Source organism: Talpa occidentalis, unplaced genomic scaffold, assembly GCF_014898055.3.
Source record: "Talpa occidentalis isolate TD23 unplaced genomic scaffold, MPIMG_talOcc4v2.1 talOcc4.2, whole genome shotgun sequence".
Taxonomy (NCBI): domain Eukaryota; kingdom Metazoa; phylum Chordata; class Mammalia; order Eulipotyphla; family Talpidae; genus Talpa; species Talpa occidentalis.
The window spans coordinates 14,901,590-14,920,324 of NW_023602073.1; the positions used below are offsets into that span (position 1 = coordinate 14,901,590).

At 38.8% G+C, this 18,735-nt stretch overlaps 1 protein-coding gene across 1 annotated transcript in view; it reads left to right on the forward strand.

Moving 5' to 3' along the window:
- The window catches only part of LOC119251707 (probable small intestine urate exporter), a 32,140-nt gene extending 29,677 nt beyond the window's left edge, over nt 1-2,463 (forward strand). The window contains exons 11-12 of the mRNA XM_054698360.1: nt 541-631; nt 1,982-2,463. Coding sequence (XP_054554335.1) covers nt 541-631; nt 1,982-2,098 — 208 coding nt within the window. The 3' untranslated portion in view covers nt 2,099-2,463. The remainder of the gene's footprint in view (nt 1-540; nt 632-1,981) is intronic.
- Nucleotides 2,464-18,735: the final 16,272 nt, after the last annotated feature.

Here is an 18,735-nt window from a genome sequence, read left to right on the forward strand (position 1 = left end):
CACAGGATAAAGGACAGCAAGAGAATCACTTACCTTGGACATACATCAATATCAGAGGTGAATGAATCTTTCACACATAGTTCAAATGCCATGTTTTGTTCACAACGAACAAAACATGCTCATTTTCAGACAATGAACCAAGATACATGGAAGAGACCATTTTTGCAGGGGAGCAAGGTTTCATTAAAGTGGTATCATTTATATAGAATACGAGAGAGCTTTTATACCCCCAAAGAAGGTTGCAAGATCAGTCTCCATAGCAGAAACCAAGAGAACATGTAAACCAGGGGCAAAACATCAATCTGTAAATTTTGCTTAAACGACATTGACAAGTTAATACAAGTTGTTCTCCCTACATCAGGCCCTACTAATCATAGAGCAGGACATTTCATTCAGATATGACTGAGGTTAAGCCCATCCCCAGGTATCCTCAGAGATGAGCACAGCATTCTAACAAGTGAGCTGAGGTTATCCTTTTGCCATGAAAGTCTTTACCCCCACCCCTACACCCCCTTTCACTTTCTTCTTTCTCTCTCTCAGGTACAGTGCCTTTCTCCAAGGACTATCACAAGTCTTTTCTTACATAGCCGGAGCCATCGCTCCCACTGTTTCTGGATATTTGCTAAATAAGGTGAGGTCAATTATCCTGGTGAAAATATTTCTAAGAGAAACTGACAAAGGTCACTCAATAAAAGTCACACTACTAGGATTTTCATTTGCTCCTCAGTGTGGGCTCACTACGATTTTCAAAAGTCCTGAGAAACCCACATGCTCTCACATTCACTTTAGGCTCAATTCATGCAGAGAGATGAACACAGGGTTAGGTGTGGAGAGAAGTAGAATGCTTACTTTTATAAGTATGTTTTATCAGTTTGTGAAAGTTGAGATTCTCATGTTACTCAGTATTTTTTTGCCAATATACATATCATTTTAGTAGTGTCTAATGACTAATCTTTTCCAGTTTGCTGGGATATCTGGTTTCTAGGATGTGGCACATTCATTGATGAAACTTCATTGTTCCAGGCAATCTCGAAAGAGTGAGTCACCCTATGTTGTAACCTAGCCAGTATCTGCCAAATTTATCAGATGCTGAATGACAGAGTTAAGAAACAAACTTCACCTTAGCCTGGTATGACCATCAGTGGTTAGTGCAGAAAATCTTCTCTAACCAGCTATGTTTGCTGATATTTCTACAATTGTACAGTCTTCCATCTCTGAGATTCATTTATTTTAGAATAAAATTCAGCATAAGATTTGAAGTTGTCCTAAGAATCTTATCAAGCCGCCTTTATGTGATGAGAGATATATGACAATCATGAGTATATCAGTCTTTAAATTTTCTATAGCTTTCTACCAGTAACTCAGGAATATGAAGAAGAATAAAAAGAAAATGCATGTTTTGTGCATTTTGTGACATCAAGTCCTTTTTTTTCTTTTTGGGAGCCTCAGTTGTCTCCCTTGTTATTCATTCATTCATTCATTCATTCATCCTGTCCATCATTCAACTAATATGTATTGAATATGAACAAGTTCCATGCATTGCTTAAGTGAATAAAATAAACAAATGTCTCCTTACTTGGGGGGGTCTATGTTATCGGGAAGTAACCAACTGAAAATTATTAAATGGTGAATGGTAAATGCTAAGAAAAGGGTAAATAAGTGAAGATAAGAGAGCATAGAAGAAGCATAGATATTCAAGTTTAAATAGGGTGGTCAAGGAAGTACTCATTGAAAAAATAAACATTTAAGCAAGGGAGTAAATAAGGAGTGAAACATATAACCATCTAGGGGAGGAACATTGCATCAGAGGGAAAGGTCAGCACATAGCAAACATACTTACATATTCCAGGAACAAGCTGGAAGCCCATGAAATTTGGAGCAGCATTGGAATGGGGCCGTTAGGACAAGGCACCAGAGCCTTTCTGAAGCAGTTGGGATAATAACTATGAGACCATCATAACCTTTACTTTCCTTCCTCCAGGATTCAGAGTTCGGTTGGAGAAATGTCTTCTTGGTTTCTGCTGCTATTAACATAGTAGGCCTAGTGTTCTACCTCATCTTTGGCCAAGCAGAAGTCCAGAAGTGGGCTAAAGAATAGACATCAATGACATCTGTGGAAACCAAGTGACACCTTACATCCTGTCACTTAGTTGCACTTTTCATGCCTTCAGGGACATTTTCTTCTCATGCTTGATTTACTGATTAACCATTCAATTTATCTACAGTATCTTCTCAAAGTCCTTGGCTGTGTAATACTGGTGGGTCTGCTCCAAGACTTCACAGAGAGGGGCAGGTGAAAGATCAATCTTTTTAACTGTGAGCAGTTGAAGGCATAGGTGTCTGAATTTTTATGTGTTACTGTGAAATAGTCAGAAATATATATTTAATTTTCTGCCCCCAGTTCCTAATACAGAATTCCTAAACCCCTATAATTTCCTGAGTTGTATGCATGAGAGGAGCATCTTTTATTAAATCCCTTGATCTCCATCCAAGTGCTTCTAAGAACCTTGGAATCTCCCATGGATCACAGTGTCTTTATGGTATACTAATGAAATGATTGGTGGCTGCATCCCCAGAAAACTTGGGATGTGAATCTTTACAAAGACCAAGACATAATAAGAAGATGGACTTTCAGCTTCATCATCCCATCTCTGGGGAGAGAAGAGGTCTGGAAATTGAATTGCTCTTGAGTGGTCAATGATTCAATCAATCAATCAATCAATCCTCTATAAAAACCCTAAGTGATGGAATCTTAGCGCTTCCAGGTTGGTGAGCTCATGAAGTGCTGAGACAGTGATGAACATGAAAAGAGCAATAGAAGTTCTATATCCCTTCCAATACCACCCAATGCATCTTTTCTGTTAAACTGTTTCTGAGTTGTATCCATTATAATAATCCAATTATAGGAGACTGTTTTCCTGATTTCTGCAAGTCATTCTAGCAAATTATCAAATCTGAGAAGGGGGCCTCCCCTGGTGGCACAGGCAGTTGAGCACTGCTCTGTGAAGCTGTCCGCAGCCTCTGCAGCACTGGTTCGATCTTGGCCGATAGGCGAGGGTCCCACATGGTGTGGCAGACCTCTCCTGTCTCGCCCGCTGCTCCCCTCAGCAGTGTATTTCGTCAGTCTTCCTGTTCTGTTCCCCGCTCTGTCTCTGGTGAATCCTCTCACCCTCCCGTGGATCTGGCCTGTACCCTGGTTCTTGTATAAATAAATAAATAAAACTTTAAAAAAAATCTGAGAAGGGGTTGGAGGATACCTTCATTATAATTAATAGAAGCGGCATTGCAAGTACCCTCAGCCACCAGTACTTTGATTGGTGCCTGAAATGGAGCTAGTGTTGTGGAACTAGACCTTTAACCTGTATGGTCTGCTCTAACTTGGGCAGTTAATATCATGACTGAGTTAAATTGTAAGGCATTTGGTTGGTGCCCATAGGGAAATGGAGACTTCCTTGGTATGGGAAGCCCTAAACATTTGGTGTCTGAAGTGCTGTAAGTATAGGCACTATTTTTACTTAAATTATTCTGGCAATAACATCAGGAGATGGAGGACAAGTTCCCACCAACACAAAAGAGGAAACCAGAAACCATGGGAGAGAGAACTGAGTACAAAAGAAGGGTTGTTTCCAAGTATCCAGAAGATAAACCCTGAGAATTGTCATTGAAAGAAAGTCTGAAACATGGAAGCCAATTTGGAAACAATCCATTACTATAGCCCATGAAGTCAGAGAGTTGCAGTCATCCTCACATCAAGTGAAGAAGGATACAGGGCCTTTTTGAGGTCTGTCATGTTCATTGCATTATTTACAGTAGCCAAGAGTTGGAAATAGCCTAAGTGACCATCAGCAGATGACTGAATAAAGATGTGGTATATATACACAAAGTAATACTACACAGCTATAAAAAGATGAAACCCTGCCATTTACAGCAGCATGGATAGAATGAATACTATTATTATACTTAGTGTAATAGGTAAGAAGTATCAATAGACAAACACCATATAATTTCACTCTCATGTGATACATCAAGAATCAAAACAGGGACCTCCCTGATGGCTCAAGGAGTTAAGCACAGCACCGTGAAGCACTATTAAGCCCTGTGAAGCTATCCACAGCCTCCACAGCATGAGTTTGATACCTGGCTGGCCAGGGACTACCCACATAGCGCACCAGACCTCTCCTGTCTTACCCACTGCTCCCCTCAGCAGTGTATTTCAGTCAGTCTGCCTGTTCTGTTCCCCACTCTCTCTCTAGTGGATCATCTCACCCCCCACATCTCTGGCCTGTACCCCAGCTCTTGTAAGCATAAATAAATAAATCTTTAAGAAAAAAGAATCAAAACAGGAGTGAACTAAATAAAACAAAAATATCCTCTTAGATTATAAATTAGTGGCTGCTGGAAAGGAAGGAGGAATTGGGATGGTTATATCTAGTAAAAGGGGCCAATTGATGGTGAAAGATGTACTTATATTTGCAGTGGTGAGCGTAATTTTCTATATACAGGTGTTGGTTTATAATGTCATACTCCTGAATCCTATGTGTAATAAACCAATGTCTCTTCAATAAAACACAAAGTCAGAAATAGTCACACCCTTTCCCTGCAGAGGGTCTTCTGCCTACAACTTTGTCCTAGTGAGAGACATGGCAGGAATCTCATACTTGAATGTTAGTTGATACACCAAACTACATGTTGGAATGAGCATTTTTAATGACCTAACTGGGAATGGATGTTTGCTACCTAATTTGTTAACAAAACATTTTATTACCTAAGGGCTTAAAAAAAAAACATTTTATTACCTAAGGGCTTAAAAAAATCATTTTATTACCTAAGGGCTTAAAAAAAAAAACAAAACAAAAAAACAGATATAGGGAGGAAACCAGACTTTCATTTTCTATTTACTGAGCTTGTTCAAAAGGAAAATGAAAAGTCTGCGCTTTCCTCTTCATCTCCTGAGCAACTTTATTTAAATGTTATCAGGGAAGTTGTGGGGGCAAAGTCAAGGTAAGTTATTTCATAGAAGGTTGGGTTAAAGTCAATAGAGGCACTAAACACAGCCCAGGAATGCTGTCCCCTAGCCTCTTCCACTGCTTGAAAGGAAGAGCTTAAGCATTGTTGACACAAATCAACCGATGAGTTAGTGCTGGGCAGACCCACCGAGTGTCAAGGGCATAAAACTCTTAGCTGATAAGACAGCAAGAAAAGTGATATCTGACGACACATTCAAACCAAGTCCTTGACCTTTACTCACTGCGTTAAAGAAAACTTTGTTTCTGCTAAGTAATTCATATTAAAGCCAAACACTTTAGACAAAAATAATTGCAAAACATTCTACTAGTTGAATGTGGCAGTGCAAGATAGTTAGGGAGAAAACTCTAGTAGTTCCTTTCTCTTGGTATCATAAGTTCATCCTTATTTTGCTCAATGGCTGATCCAGAGTTGCCCGGGAAGGCAGAGTGAGGACTGTCAGTGGCCGAGCAGGATAAGGACTGCTCATGCAGGAGGACAGCCTATGGAAGATGCTCAAGCCACAACAGGGTATTTTGGTGTGTGTGCTGGGTAACTGCTTGGTAGAGGATCTTTGTGTTAAAGTGGGTTGAGGAGGGTGTCTAGACAGAGGTGTACAACCTAGTGACAAATGTTCTCACCTTCACCAAACTCTAGCCAGGCTCCTCTGGGCTTTCTTCTCAACTAGGCCTCAATCTTGGCCTATGAAGACTTGAATAAAATATTGATCTATTTTCTTATAGCTCCTGGCAGTATCCACACAGTAACTCTAGTCCTTCTTCAAGTACCTTTCTGAGAAAACTCAAAGATTATAAATAAAGGTGCCTCCCTGGTGGCACAAGGTGTTAAGCACTGCACTATGAAGCAATCTGCAGCCTCTGCAGCACAAGTCCAATTCCTGGCTGGCCAAGGAGCAACCCACATGGTAAAGGCAGACATCTCCTGTCTTGACCGCTGCTCCCCTCAGCAGTGTATTTCATTCAGTCTGCCTGTTCTGTTTCCCACTCTGTCTCTGGTGAATCCTCTCACCCCTGGCATCTCTGGCCTATGCCCCAACTCTTGTAAATAAATCTTAAAAAAAAGATTATGAATACATTTGCTATTCATCCCAGTCAACATCCAAAAATAGGGTCTCTGACAGAGACCCTCTGTGGGGGTTAGGAGCTTGACTTCTAGAGCACCAATTAGTAAACTCTGTTGGACTCAGCTGGGCTAAGTCCCTTCCTGCTGTTTTGTAATTTTTCATGTCCCTGACTCAACTGAACCCTTGCTTACCTCCTTCTCTATTCCCTCTCCTCCCTTTAAAATGCCTGTGACCTTTGTACAAATCAATACTGAATTCGAATCATGCTGGGCTGACTTCTGTATAGCAGTAGGATATTGCTGCTTAAAATATATCCTTAACACATTGAACAGTGTCCAGCTTTGTTTACCTTTGATGTTAGTGTAGAGTATCAGTGCCGGAGAAAGATGAGTTTCCATGTCAGAAGAGGTAGCCTGGGGCAGGAAGGAAGGCATCAACAAGGGGGCAGCATAGTGAGGGTTGCAGGAGTGGGAGAACAATGAGGAGAGCATTCTCTGAAAGTGAGAGGATGTTGGTGGCAAGGAGAGATTGGTGATACATAGAGGGATTAAATATAGGCATTCCCACTACACACAAAAATGGAAGCAGCTAGTGTGGGGGAGGAAATAAAGGTATAATTGTATTTTGGTTACATTCCTCAGCTCAGGTTTCTTTCAATTTAAGGGTTTTCATTTCAATAATAGTCCAATCAGGTTTTGGGTAAACATCTGATCTAATACCCAGCAGATTAATAAAATCCAGAACCACGGATCTGGAAGATGTAAGAGAAGTTCTTACTCCAACCAAAACACTAGTCACTCGGGGAATTCATGTCTGTGATTTATTTTTATCAGACAAGGAGCTTCACAACTTACAAAGTGAATTTCTTGTTATATCTCTGATGCTAAGATATTCACTCTAAATATAATGTTCAATTGTCATATCACTCTCATCCCAATCTCCTTGTTTATTAACCTCTTTTTTGATTGAAAAGGATTTAATGTCCAGAATGGAAGCTGCTTTTGTTATTAAAATATATAATATATTGATGAATCACAAAGAAAAGAAAGGAAATGATCCCAAGAGAAGCTACAAATGTACTTGACCAAACTCAATTTAAGTCTTGGTTTTTGATTTTCAAGGGCAAAAGAACAGAAAGGCAGTTTGTTAACACAACAAAATACACCCATTTTACCAGCAACCAATTCATTATTTAAGAAGAAAGTTAGAGTCTGCATGCAAAGTACCAAAGAAGAAGGGAATACTATTGTTAACCCATCTCTCAAGTTTGTCCTGGAAATTCTTCTAAAGACATGAGACAAGTGGACATGGAGGAGGAAAGAAAAGGGAATTAATAAGAGAATTAATAATTAATAGCAATCAATAACATAATAATCAATAATATAATTTTGCTTCTTTTTAAACATAATTTTAGGGGATACTGCCCAATAGAAAAACCAAGAATCAACTCACAAACTGTCCAACTCAAGAACTAAGCCATAGTTTTTTTCATTTAAGAAATGTGTCCTATATCCCACCCAAACCTTTTAAGAAAATACAATGAATAAAGAAATCACATTCAGAAAGTAAGTGTTAACTTCTATATGAAGTAAATTGCAATAGTCAACTTAAGAAAACTGAATGATTTTACCCTAGTCTCTGGATCTTACACTGTTCTCTTTTTGGTGAGATTGAGCAAGTGCAGCTACTTTAACTTCCCCCCAGTAGATCAGTTGCAATCTAGTACAATTTAAACACTGCAATAGGTATTTTTCATAATGTCCCAGTGATGGTAAACTTTTGATAGAATAAACAGCTAATACAGGCAATATTTTAAAAAATAAAAACGGCAAAGGCTGTTTGATCTGCCTGCTATTTATGTACACTACAAGTTTAGACCAATCAATATGTTATATCCAGATCCCAGTAATAATTGATATTAAACTAAACATTAAGCCAAGAAAAGATATAAATATATAGACGTTTGTAGTACTAAAAGTTAGCATTTTTTGTGAGAGGAGCAGAAGTGAAGGATTTAAGAAAATTATTTTTGTAAAATTATATCACTATACTATGTAAAATTATATGTAAAATTATATCACTTTTGTAAAATTAAATCACTAAATAAGGGACCAAGTGACTTGAATTTTACAAAAATAATTTTCTTAAATCCTTTACTTCTGCTCCCCTGACACAAAATATTAACTTTTAGTATAACAAACTTCTATATATTTGAAAATGCACACATTGTGCAAAAATGAAAATGATGTAAAAAATACATAAAACAAAATAAAAATTCAAGTCACTTGGAAAACAAATACAAATCCCTACTTAAGCCATTCAGGATAGGTCAGCAGGTGAATTAAAGATACTGAAACGATATCATAAGCTGTCTAGAAGAAGCATCTATGCAAGTGCTTTTCTTTCTCCCTCTCCCCTCTGTGTGAGCTCATATCTCCCGATGGTGGCAATTGTCCTAACCAGTTAACACAATCCATTTAAAAAACTTGCAGGAGATTAAGCTCTATTATGCCAGTCTTTGCTTTACTCTTTGCCCACAAGACATGTGGCTGTGAAGGTGTCAGAAGGAGAAGCCACAGGCCTGTGAAAATTTTACTATCACTCATGTTAGCAATTTTGTGCAGTCTGATTTTGTGACAGTGTTATTGGCAGTAGAATTACAAAAATGGAAATTGCAATTCATTTGAAGTTGTAGAACTAACTTAAAAATCAAGAAAACTTTTAGCTTAAACATTATTTCTAAAACTACAAAGAGAAACATTGAACAATTTTTTTTGCATTAGCCCTATAGCACTATAATGGATTTGATAAACATGCATGTAGGTATGTATGTATGAAGGCATGTATGTATGTATATTTATTTTTCTCTTAGAGATAATTGTTAACACATTTTACCATCACATCACTTTCTATAAACCAGACCTCCAAAAATACATGTTCAGAGGACAATGATTTTCACATTCACTTACTCTTTGGTCTCAAATTGCAACATGTTTCTTGAGGAAAGTGAAGCTAGATCTAGGAGAATTCCTCTACTATGTGCTAAAGTAATGAGAAAGTATTTAGAACTTGCTCATTTTTTCCATTCCAGGCTATCCTAAGCAGATGCTTTTCTGAGGTTCCCGATATTTTTATTTCAGACATATGGGTTAACAATCATCAATGTAACAAGCCCTGATCTGCCCTCTTTCCAGAAAGGACTCAGAATTTCCTGGTCTTCTGTCTGAAAGTTCCTAAAGAACAGAGCACAGGGGGCACTGTGGGGACATTTATTGGTTTGTTTCTTTGGAGCATTACTTAAAGTAGAAATAACTGTATTTAACTTTGTTATCTTGAAAGCTGACTACAGGTGCACATAATATGTTCAACCAAAAACAATACAACACATTTTATTAAATGTACAGAAATGATTCAGTATATAAACTAGCATATAAACATGGAAAACATAGTTAAACACAACTCTCACCATAGAAACCTACTTGCTTTGAAAATACTTGGTTCTGATGAATGAATTATTTGTAGTTGGAGTCCTTGTTTGCATTATAGGTTTCATAAAGGTGATTCACCAAATGAGTAAGTCAATACTGATAAAACATATTCATCAAAACAGGCACCAAATATGCATCACCATAGTTACTTCAAAGACAAAAATTCTTAGTAAACAGAATAATGCAATAAATTCTAAAAAAAAATTTATTGGATACTCCCAATAGAAACACCCAGCATCATGTTCAGTAAGGGAAAGATAGTTTTATTGTCATTAGAGTCATAAACTTGCTAAAAAGAGTACTTGTCAACCCACACATCTGTTGTAGAATACTGGAGACAATGGTTAAGCACTGAACTGAATCATGGTCAACTCTCTGACAACATATTTTGGACAACTTAACTGCAGTCCTAGTGTGGTAAGCAGCTTCTAGGATGGCACACCATATTCCTGTGTAGTCCCTCCCACATTGTGTTGGGGTTAGTCTATGAGATCAAAAGAATACAATGTGGCAGAAGTTGTAATATGTCACTTAGGAGATTAGGATATAATAATAATGCAGCTTCTTATCATCACATAATAGGAAACAGTAAACATAGCAATTGATTGAGTTTCAACAACAGATAAGTTAAAATAGAGATACTTTAAATTATCATGACTTCTATTTTATAAATTCATAGTACTCTAAAAAGAATCTTTGACTGATGACAGGAGGCTCCCAAAGCATTTCACCAGCAAAGGAACTCATGATGCCTGTGGCTGCAGAGAGGATGCAGGTATGGAAGTGACTCTACCTTTGCACCTGCTGCAGGTAAGCAGAGCTGCTGACCCAGCCGGGTTTTGCAGAAATCTTGATGTTCTTCTTAATTAGGCAATTCCTGAAGTTATTTAGTGTGAAGGAACAAAGTACAATTATTTTTGCTATTGTGATAACACTGCAGTACTTGAGATAAAAGAGTAAATGCAGTGCTTCTCCCTTATCCACAGCAACTTTACTTCCAGAGGTTTCAGTAACTTAAAGTCAACTGTAATCTGAAAATATTACATTACTAAATTATTTGAGAGTGAGAGAGTGACCACATTTGCATAACTTTTAAGATATTGTTATAATTATTCTAATTATAATTTAATTTATTATAATTATGCAATTATAATAGAATTTATTATATTGTTAATCTGTAACTGCTTAATTCATGAATTAAACTTATCATAGATATGTGTAGGAAAAACCATAATGTATATAGGATTTGGTACATCTGAGGTTTCAAGGATCCACCAGGGGTCTTGGGAAATATCCTCAGGGGAAAAAGGAAGACTAGTCTGTTTAATCACAGTGATTGAGTGGGAAAATTTTTCTTAGGGATTGCATTTCAGTGATCTAAAGAGAAAGATTTAGCTGCTTGGATTTAGAGGAAATGGAAAGCAGTCTGTAATCTTTCACTTTTAAGAATAATTTTTTTAAAAATTTATTTATTCATGCATATAAGAAACTGGGGTACAGGCCAGATGTGCGGGAGGGTGAGAGAATTCACCAGAGACAGAGAGGGGAGCAGAACAGGCAGACTGACTGAAACATACTGCTGAGGGGAGCAGCGGGCTAAACAGGAGAGGTCTGTGGTGCCATGTGGGTGTCTCCACTGTTGGCCAGGCTCAAACCCACACTGCAGAGGCTGCTGACAGCTTCACAGCACTGCGCTCAACAGCCTGAGCCACCAGGGAGGCCCTCAGCATAATTTCTTGATGGGGAAATAAGCCCATCTGCAAATAAGGACATCTGCAAATAATACCACACCTCCAAGGGTAGAAATTCTTCAAGTATCTAGTTAGTAATATTCTTTCAAGAAGCATAGAATATATTCACAATGGGTAAATCTATAATATGGGGTTTATAATACTGGCAAAAAGATTTTAAAATGTTAAGGTCTTCCTTCAAATTCATCACCAACATTACTGAGAGCCTAGAGTTCATCTCATTCTCTTTAAATTATTCATCTCCATAGAAATTAATTTCATCAGAAGAATTATACGAAAGTTTGTTGTTAAAATGTTCAAACTTGGGGGCCTCCCCTGGTGGCGCAGTGGATGAGCGCTGGGCTGTGAAGCTGTCCACAGCCCCTGCAGTACTGGTTCCATCCCCGGCCGCCAGCAAGGGTCCCACATGGTGCGACAGACCTCTCCTGCCATGCCCGCTGCTCCCCTCAGCAGTGTATTTCCTCGGTCGGCCTGTTCTGTTCCCAGCTCTGGCTCTGGTGAATCCTCTCACGCTCCCGCACTTCTGACTGTACCCAGTGCTTGTAAAAATAAATAAATAAATCTTTAAAAGAAAAAAAAAAAAGAATGTTAAAACTTGGCTTGTTATTTTGATGTAACAGTCATCAACTTTCAAGTTCAAAAGATAAACATATATAAATGGTCTTAGATGTATGTAAATAAAATCTAATTTTTTTATATGGAGAGAATAAACATAAGAGATAATGATTTGGAAATAAGCCAAAAAGGAAAAGGCAACACTCTATAAATGTTTAAGACCTGTAATAAAATCACAGTGGCCAAAGTATAATTATAATTTACCATACTTCTTTCTAAGCTGAGTGTAAAGTCAGATTTGCGTAACATGTCATAACACTATTAAAAATTTTTGCTATTAAAATGTAAATATTAGTCTGCTTGATGTTTCATAAATCTCTTAAGCTACCTTCACTTTTGAAAAATCTTTTAAATTTATTTTATTGCACTGATTGGGTGAGGTGCACTGCCCTGGCTAATAGTTCACTGATCCTTTCTACTTAATCTAGTCTGTTGTTGAATCCCTCTATATTTTTCAGTTTAGTTATTATCTATTTAGCTCTATCCTATTTGGCCCTTTCTTATATTTTCTATTGCTTTGTTGAAGTTCTCTCTGTGTCCACCTATTCTTCTAGCTGGTGAACGTATTTTTTTTTATTTTTTATTTAAATTTTATTTTTATATTCCCCATACAATTACAACCCCCTTATTTTGATCCCAATCCCTCCTTTCCCTGCCTCCAACCACCATAGAGTGTCTCTGGCTCATAGTTTGTTGATTTTGATATTTTCTTTCTTATAGTTATTCTTTTTCCTGGTCCCTTATTTAAGTTTTCTAGATTCCTGCTATGAGTGAGACCATCCGGTATTTTTCTTTTTCTTTCTGGTGAACATATTAATGGCTTTAACTTTCAACTTTTATCAGATTATTTATCTCCCTTTCATTAAGATTTTTCCTCAGGTTTTATTTTGTTTTTTTTTGTTGTTGTTGTTTTTGATTTTTTTTGCAGCATATTCCTCTCCCTCCTCATTTTCTTATTAAACTATACGTGTTTGCTTTATGTGTTATATGAAAAGCCACCTCTCTCATTCCTGAAGGAGTGACTTAATGTGGAAGATAAACCTTATCCTTCAACTTTGTCCTTACTCTTGTATCTCAATGACTTGTGATTGTCAATGACTTGTACTAACATTGTATCTCAATGACTTGTGATTCCTCTGGTTCCTCTTTTTCTTATTCAACTATATGTGTTTGTTTCTATGTGTTATATGAAAAGCCACCTCTCTCATTCCTGAAGGAGTGGTTTAATGTGGAAGATAAACCTTATCCTTCTCTTTTCCCCCTAACACTTACTCTTGTGTCTCAATGACTTGTGATTGTCCAAATGGCTATTTTTATTTTTAATAGCATCTACTTTGAGTATGTGCCAAAACTTGTCAGTATCCTAAAGAGGGAATCTCATTCAACACCTTAAATGAAAGTCTTTTCAAGAATAGTGCCAGTGCAGGTGTGTCTTGTCACCAACCTTCTCCCTTTGCAAAGCAGCAGCAGCATCTCCCCCACCTGCCTGTGCCTATGCAGGTGTTTCTTTTCACCAACCTTGACCCTGTGCAAAGCAGCAGAGGCAGCTCTCCTCCCAAGGCTGCCTACCTGGGACTGCACAGGAGTCTCTTTTAACAAGCCTGTCCCTTTCAGGAGCAGCTCTTTCTGCCTGTTTGTGTTCAGGCAAGTGTCCTTTCCTTTATTCTTCTCTCCCTTTTTATAATAAATTTGCCTTTGCATCCCTATGTTTATAGCAGCACTATTTACAATAGCTAAGCTATGGAAACAACCCAAATGCCCAAAAATAGATGACTGGATCAAGAAGATGGGGTACATATACACCATGGAATATTACTCAGCATTCAAAAAAGATAAACACATGCAGTTTGCAGCAACATGGATGGAGCTAGAAGGGATCATGCTCAGCAAAATAAGCCAGAAAGAATAAGAAAAATACTGGATGGTCTCACTCATAGCAGGAATCTAGAAAACCTAAATAAGGGATCAGGAAAAAGACTAAATAATACAAAGTAAAAATCAATATCAACAAGAACTATAAACCAGAGATACACTATGGGGTGGGGGGGGGCAGCGGGGAGAGGAAGGACTAGGGTCAAAATAAGGGGGGGTGCAATTGTAAGGGGAATATAACCAAAATGAAAATGCATACATTGTGCAAAAATTAAAAACAATGTAAGAATTATATAAAATAAAATCTTAAGAAAAAACTGCTGAAATAAAAAGTAGCCTTCAAAAAAAAAAAAAGAAGAAAGAAAAAATATAGCGCTGGGAAAGCGGGCAGCCACATTTAAAGAAATGAAACTAGATCATTCTTTCACACCATATAAAAGTTAATTCAGGCAGCAGCTCTTAAAGTATACAAGGTATAGAGTACAGTGGAACTGCAAAAGTAAGCCCTATTAGTCATCAGACCAGGTAATATGTCCCTGGCAACATATTGCAAAATTTGGGGCTCCAGATGAGGCTTATAAGCTTTTTTCTGCAGTACTGGGGAGATGAAGGTCAAAGGGAGAGAACCAAAAGTCTGTCCCCCAGGCTATAGTCCCTAAGGTCATCTCTGTAGGCCTCCAGATATGTGCCAAACCTGAAGCCTGTCCCTCAGGACAAAGTCCCAAGACAAATCAATAGGCCTCATTTACATGCAAAAACTGGGAGTGTTTTAATCGCTATCTGTCAGTGAACTCAGGGTAATAGTCTTATAGGACCGGTATTGTTGTCACAATCCTCTGGGACCCAGGAACGCAAGCCCCTCTGGCTTCCCAAGACAGTCAGGAGCATCAAAGAGAGTCTCCTGGGCTGTACCTGGAAAAACTGAGCCCCGCCCCACAAATAAATTGCAGGGCACCAGATATAGGTAAAAGCTCCCCTCCAGGAGTTCCTGGTGTTGTGGGAATGGCAGATGGAGAATAAAAGAAAGCATCTGATCCATATATATAAAATGGCACTCTCTCACTTTCGTAGGTTTGTTAGTTCCCTTCCAATTTTGGGCAACCTATCTAGGGTGGGATTTTAGAAAGACTGAGTCTCAATCTCTCCTACCCATTCTTTTTTTCTTTTTTTAAGATTTATTTATGCATGCAAGAACTAGGGTCAGACCAGAGGTATGCAGGGGGTGTGTGTGAGAGGATTCACCAGAGACAGAGGGGGGAACAGAACAGGCAGATGGACTGAAAACACTGCTGAGGGGAGCAGCAGGTGCGACAGGAGAGGTCTGCTGTGCCAAGTGGACAGCTCCCTGACTGGGGAGTGAACTCCTGCTGCAGTAGCTGCAGATTGCTTCACAGTTCTGAGGCTTAATCCCTTGCGCCACCAGGGAGGCCCCTCCTACCCAACATTTATGTGGTCCTGTTTACATTTGCCCATGTGAAGTAGCTGCTCAGCTATTTTTCAGGTGTTTTCGAGTTTGTTTCATTCGTAGCCATAGATTTGGTGTGTCCACAAGGGAGCTGAATTCACAATCTTCTAGTGCCACCATCTTGGACCACCTGCCTCACATGTGAGATTTCCTTTCTAGTGTCATTGTAATTTCATGTATCCTGACTGATACTGCAAAATTTGGGGCTCCAGATGAGGCTTATAAGCTTCTTTCCACAGTACTGGGGAGATGAAAGTCAGAGGGAGAGAACCAAAAGTCTGTCCCCCAGGCTACAGTCCCCCACTCCCCCAGGCTACTGCCCCCCATTAGTCTATGGCTTTCATTCTCCTTGTTACCTCATTGTCTTCACATGGCTGTGACACAGACAACTCACATTCACAGTCACGACAGAAAAGAAAAACAGCAAAAAAAAAAAAAAAAACTGATGAGGTTCAGGCCCACTTTTTAAAAATGAATCATTGCTCTGAAGTCTGTAGTTCCTAGGAAGGCACCAAACTCAGGTTTTTATTTATTTATTTATTTTAAGATTTGTTTATTTATTTATTTATACAAGCACTGGGTACAGTCAGAAGCTCGGGAGGGTGAGAGAATTCAGCAGAGCCAGAGTGGGGAGCAGAGCAGGCAGAAGGACCGAAGCACACTGCTGAGGGGAGCAGCGGGCAGCAGGAGAGGACTGTGCGCCATGTGGGACCCTCCTCCAGAGGCCGGGGAGCATCCGGGGATCGAACCTGCGCTGCAGAGGCTGCGGGCAGCTTCACAACCCAGCACTCAACCGCTGCGCCACCGGGGAGGCCCTCAGGTTTTTATTTTTATAGCCGTGGTGGTAGAGAGAAAAGCTAAGACAAAGAATTTTGGATTTAAACTTGTAAATAAATTTTAATAATTTAATAAAAGTAAAAGAAATGTAAGTCAAATTCTTTGCTTTATTTCTGGCCTTTTTTAGGTTCCTTCTGCTGCTATTCACTTTTCTGATCTCTCAAGGGTCTTTTCCATGAATCCTGTCCAGTTTGCATAATTACAGCCATCCTTTTGAAACTACAACTCGAGATTTGTTGTTGAAGTTACATTCGGCAAGTTTTTTTTTTTAATGATCTTTTTGGATTATTACTAAGCATCATATTATAGGATTACTGTAATGTTTATTTATTTTTTAAGATTTTTAAAATTTTATTTATACAAGAACTGTGGTACAGGCCAGACACGCGGGAGGGTGAGAGGATTCACCAGAGACAGAGTGGGGAACAGAACAGGCAGACTGACTGAAATACACTGCTGAGGGGAGCAACGGGCAAGACAGGAGAGATCTGCTGGCCATGTGGGTTGCTCCGAGGCTGGCGGGGATTGAACCATTACTGCAGAGGCTGTGGACAGCTTTACAGCGCTGCGCTCAACCTCCAGCCCAACCAGGGAGGCCCTTGTAATGTTTATTTTTATGTGTTTCAATTTTTAATAACATTGTGAAGCACTTGAAATTGCACTGAGGATTTGGGCATTTTGGCCTTTACAACTATAAGTGTCAAGGCCTTGAAGTAGGAAAAAGCTTCTAAGGGAAGGCAGAACTGGCTGTAATTCAGGAAGAAAATGGAATTAGTTGGAGCTGAAGTCAACGAGTTTAGTGTTGCCAAGTCATATAAGGACAGGAAGCCAAGTGTGGCCAAGTCATATAAGGACAGGAAGCATATTAAAAATAGTGAATTTGGTACATTTTGTCCCAATTTTACTAACACAATTTGAAAGACATTAAACCAGTAAGTAATGTTTTAATAATCACATTTCAAGCATTCTGCCTACTCTTTGGAGAGGGGCTGAAAGAGAGAGAGTAGAAACAGTGGGGGCATGTCAGAGTCTATTTTTTTATCCTGTTGATAGATGATTATGTTAGAAATGGAGGGAATGAAAAACAGTGGTATTGAGGAAAGGTTTATAGTGAACTGACACAACATATTAGAGGAATGGATGGTGAGTAGTGAAACAAAATGTAGAATTAGGAAAGATTCTGAGGTTTTGGGCAAGATTAACTGAAATGGTGGTGTCATTAACTAAGATGGGAAATCTGCATCATGGATTTAAGGGGATTTAGGGGTTCTTGAGCTAGCTACTTCAGACTCAATGAAAGTTAAAAGCAGTTGAAGAGGTGAAATTTGGAACTTATAATAAATCAAAGGAAGTGCATGTAAGGAAGTAGACTATATAGGATTATCTTGGGAATAAATGTAGATAGGGTAGAAGTTCAAGGACAAAGTCTGGGATACCCAACAATAGAGGTTAGAAATAAGACAAAGATTCAACAAAAAGGAACACAGAAGGAACTAAATTTCAAATGGGGAAATGAGGCTGAATGGTGTGTGACAATCGGGAGAATGGAGTGTGACAATCAGGAGTGAATGGTGGAAGATATCAGGCATTGACAGATGAGGTCTAGGGGTCACTACTAAATTTGCAGCATGGAAGTGGGTGGTGGCTTTGCCAAGGTGTCTTGTCTAAAGTGGATTCAAAAGAGAGTTGGAGATGCATGACTTTTATGAAATATATTGCTTCAAAAGGAAGCAGAATCACAGGATGTTCACTTTTAAGGAAAAATCAATAATCTGCACAAATAGCTGTGATCAGAAAACCACAAAATCATTTGAATTGATCCAAATATATGAGTTCACTCTGGGAAGTGTTTAATTCTGTTAAACAGGGGAATGATGGAGAGAGGTCTGGAAAAGGTCAATATATATACACATTTTTGAAGAAGAATGTAACAACCCCGAGAGAACCCAGAAGGTGACAGTGATGTTTATAGGAGAAAAAGATTTCATGAAATTGATTGCCTGCCAATGAAACAAAAGTTAATATTAAACCATGGAACCAATAAATTCTTCCCATTTTGTAACACAATGATAAAGGTTTTAGGTAATCATTTACTCCTTAGCATAAAAAAATATTAAAGAGCTTAGAGAAATTTATTTGAATGAAATTTGGACCCAGCACTCTTCCTCCATCAGGTGAGTTTTCAATTTTCTCCTTAGTTTTCTGCTTTTGAAATGATGAGAATGGGTATAGTCCCCATAGAAAGAATCTAAATTTGCTGTCTTAAGGTAGAGATTCTGGGGTTGGGGTAGAAAACGCCTTTTTCCCTGCTGAAATAACTGAAAAAGAAAAAAAAAATTAGGTTTCCCCTGGTGGTGCAGCGGTTGAACGCTGGGCTGCGAAGCTGCCCGCAGCCTCTGCAGCACCGGTTCCATCCCCAGCCACCGGTAAGGGTCCCACATGGTGCGCAGACCTCTCCTGCCACCCGCTGCTCCCCTCAGCAGTGTACTTCGCCAGTCTATCTGCTCTGCTCTCCCCTCTGATTCTGGTGAATTCTCTCACCCTTCTGCACTTCTGACTGTACCCAGTGCTTGTATAAATAAATAAATAAATCTTAAAAAAAAAAAAGAAAAAAAAATC